Raw genomic sequence first — 1,673 nt, 5'->3', positions numbered from 1 at the left:
ATCATACAAGCTTACAGAGGAACACTGTGGATGGATGCTCTATAGTCAAATACTAGAGAATCCTCATACTACTCAACAAGATCTCCTTGTCAGTGTGGATAATGCTATCAAAGTTCAAGCTCTTCACAAGCTTCTACATCATATAGGTCTACAGAAATGGAGACAATGCAGACACTCTGAAATACAACCTCATCATGCTTCTCAACATCTTGAATGAGGCCATCAGTACAAGCATTTTCAAGCTTCTGATTGAGGAAGAGTCAGATGATCTGATGAATGCACAGTTGAACATGGAGAGGATATAGCCTCTATATGAACATTCCACCAGCCGGGGGAGCAGCTTGCTCATAGAGATGTTCATACAACAAAATGTGGAAAGAGGGTTAAGCAGATGTTCTGAGCTGTCTTTGGAGAGAGAATACAGAGTGGTTTACTGTCATTGAATGGAGATTCAGAGACTCCAAGAGAAGGGGTTTCTTCAAGAGTGATAAAGAATGTGTATAGATCCTTTTTACCTGATTTTGTGAGAGAGGGGGATATATTCATGCATGATGGAGCCAGGGTTCATACAGCTCACATAGTTAAGGAGATTCTTGAAGAGATGAATATAGAGATCATGCCTTGGCCTCCATATTCTCCAGATTTGAATTCTATAGAGAATCTTTGAGCACTGTTGAAGCAGGAGATCTATAAGCTGCATTCAGAACTGGAGCATGCATCAGATACAGTAGCTACAAAAAGAGCTTTAATAGAGGCAGCTAAGGAGGCATGGAATGCAATTGATGATAGCATTCTATATAATCTTTCTGCTACAATGCCTCATCGAGTGAAGGCAGTTATAGAGGCAGAAGGATGGTATACAAAATATTAATATCTAAACACAATATGACTAAATTTTGTCAAATCACTGAAGATCACATTCTAGAGGCAGTAGACATTTATAAACATGATACAACTTAAAAAATCAAACCTCTGTTGCGTGAATATAAAATCAGCTATCAAACCCCCTACAGAAGAATTCAAAGAGTCAACTCACAAACAAAAAACGAATCAATCAATTGTTTATTGAATTTCACACAAGAGGAGGCTTTAAAAGTATAGATTGCACAGTTGAATAAGGCTGGTCAACCCTTCACCATTGAGATGATTCAAAAATATGTAAATTCAATCCTTGCAAAGTGTTATACAGATTCTGCAAATTCTTCTCTTACTATTTATCACAACTGACTTTATAGATTCATCAAATGTCTTGATGATTATGAGTGAATTACATAATGTTCAATGAATTTAAAATGAGTGTCTGCAGAGGATATAAAGATATGGTTTGACAGATTGAAGATCACAATGAAGCAATATAGCATTCTACTCACAGATTGTTACAATATAAATGAGATTGGATTCCAAGAGGGTTAAGGATGTACAGAGCAAATCATTACAGTCTTTAAAAAAGCAAATGCAGTTTTATTCTCATTCTTTTCACAGTTATTGAACACAGTAATAGAGTGTATATTCACAGATGAAGAGATTCTTCCATTCTGTGTGATTTGTGAGGTAAGAATTTATTGAAGAATTGAATTACATTTACAAATTTTCTGATTTTGACTTCTAACTACCTCTTTCTACTGGCTATACAAATGATGAGATTGAGTATCCATGATTACTTCATTTTGATC

At 35.7% G+C, this 1,673-nt stretch overlaps 1 protein-coding gene across 1 annotated transcript; it reads left to right on the top strand.

Moving 5' to 3' along the window:
* Nucleotides 1–194: 194 nt before the first annotated feature.
* HCAG_07167 (hypothetical protein) lies at nt 195–305 on the top strand (the record flags this gene model as incomplete). Its single annotated transcript, XM_001537695.1, has 1 exon — nt 195–305. The coding sequence occupies one exon, from the start codon at nt 195–197 to the stop codon at nt 303–305; it is 111 nt and encodes a 36-aa protein (XP_001537745.1).
* Nucleotides 306–1,673: the final 1,368 nt, after the last annotated feature.

Source organism: Histoplasma capsulatum, genomic scaffold (assembly GCF_000149585.1).
Source record: "Histoplasma capsulatum NAm1 scaffold_8 genomic scaffold, whole genome shotgun sequence".
Classification (NCBI taxonomy): domain Eukaryota; kingdom Fungi; phylum Ascomycota; class Eurotiomycetes; order Onygenales; family Ajellomycetaceae; genus Histoplasma; species Histoplasma mississippiense.
This window is presented reverse-complemented; position numbering and strand designations above follow the sequence as displayed.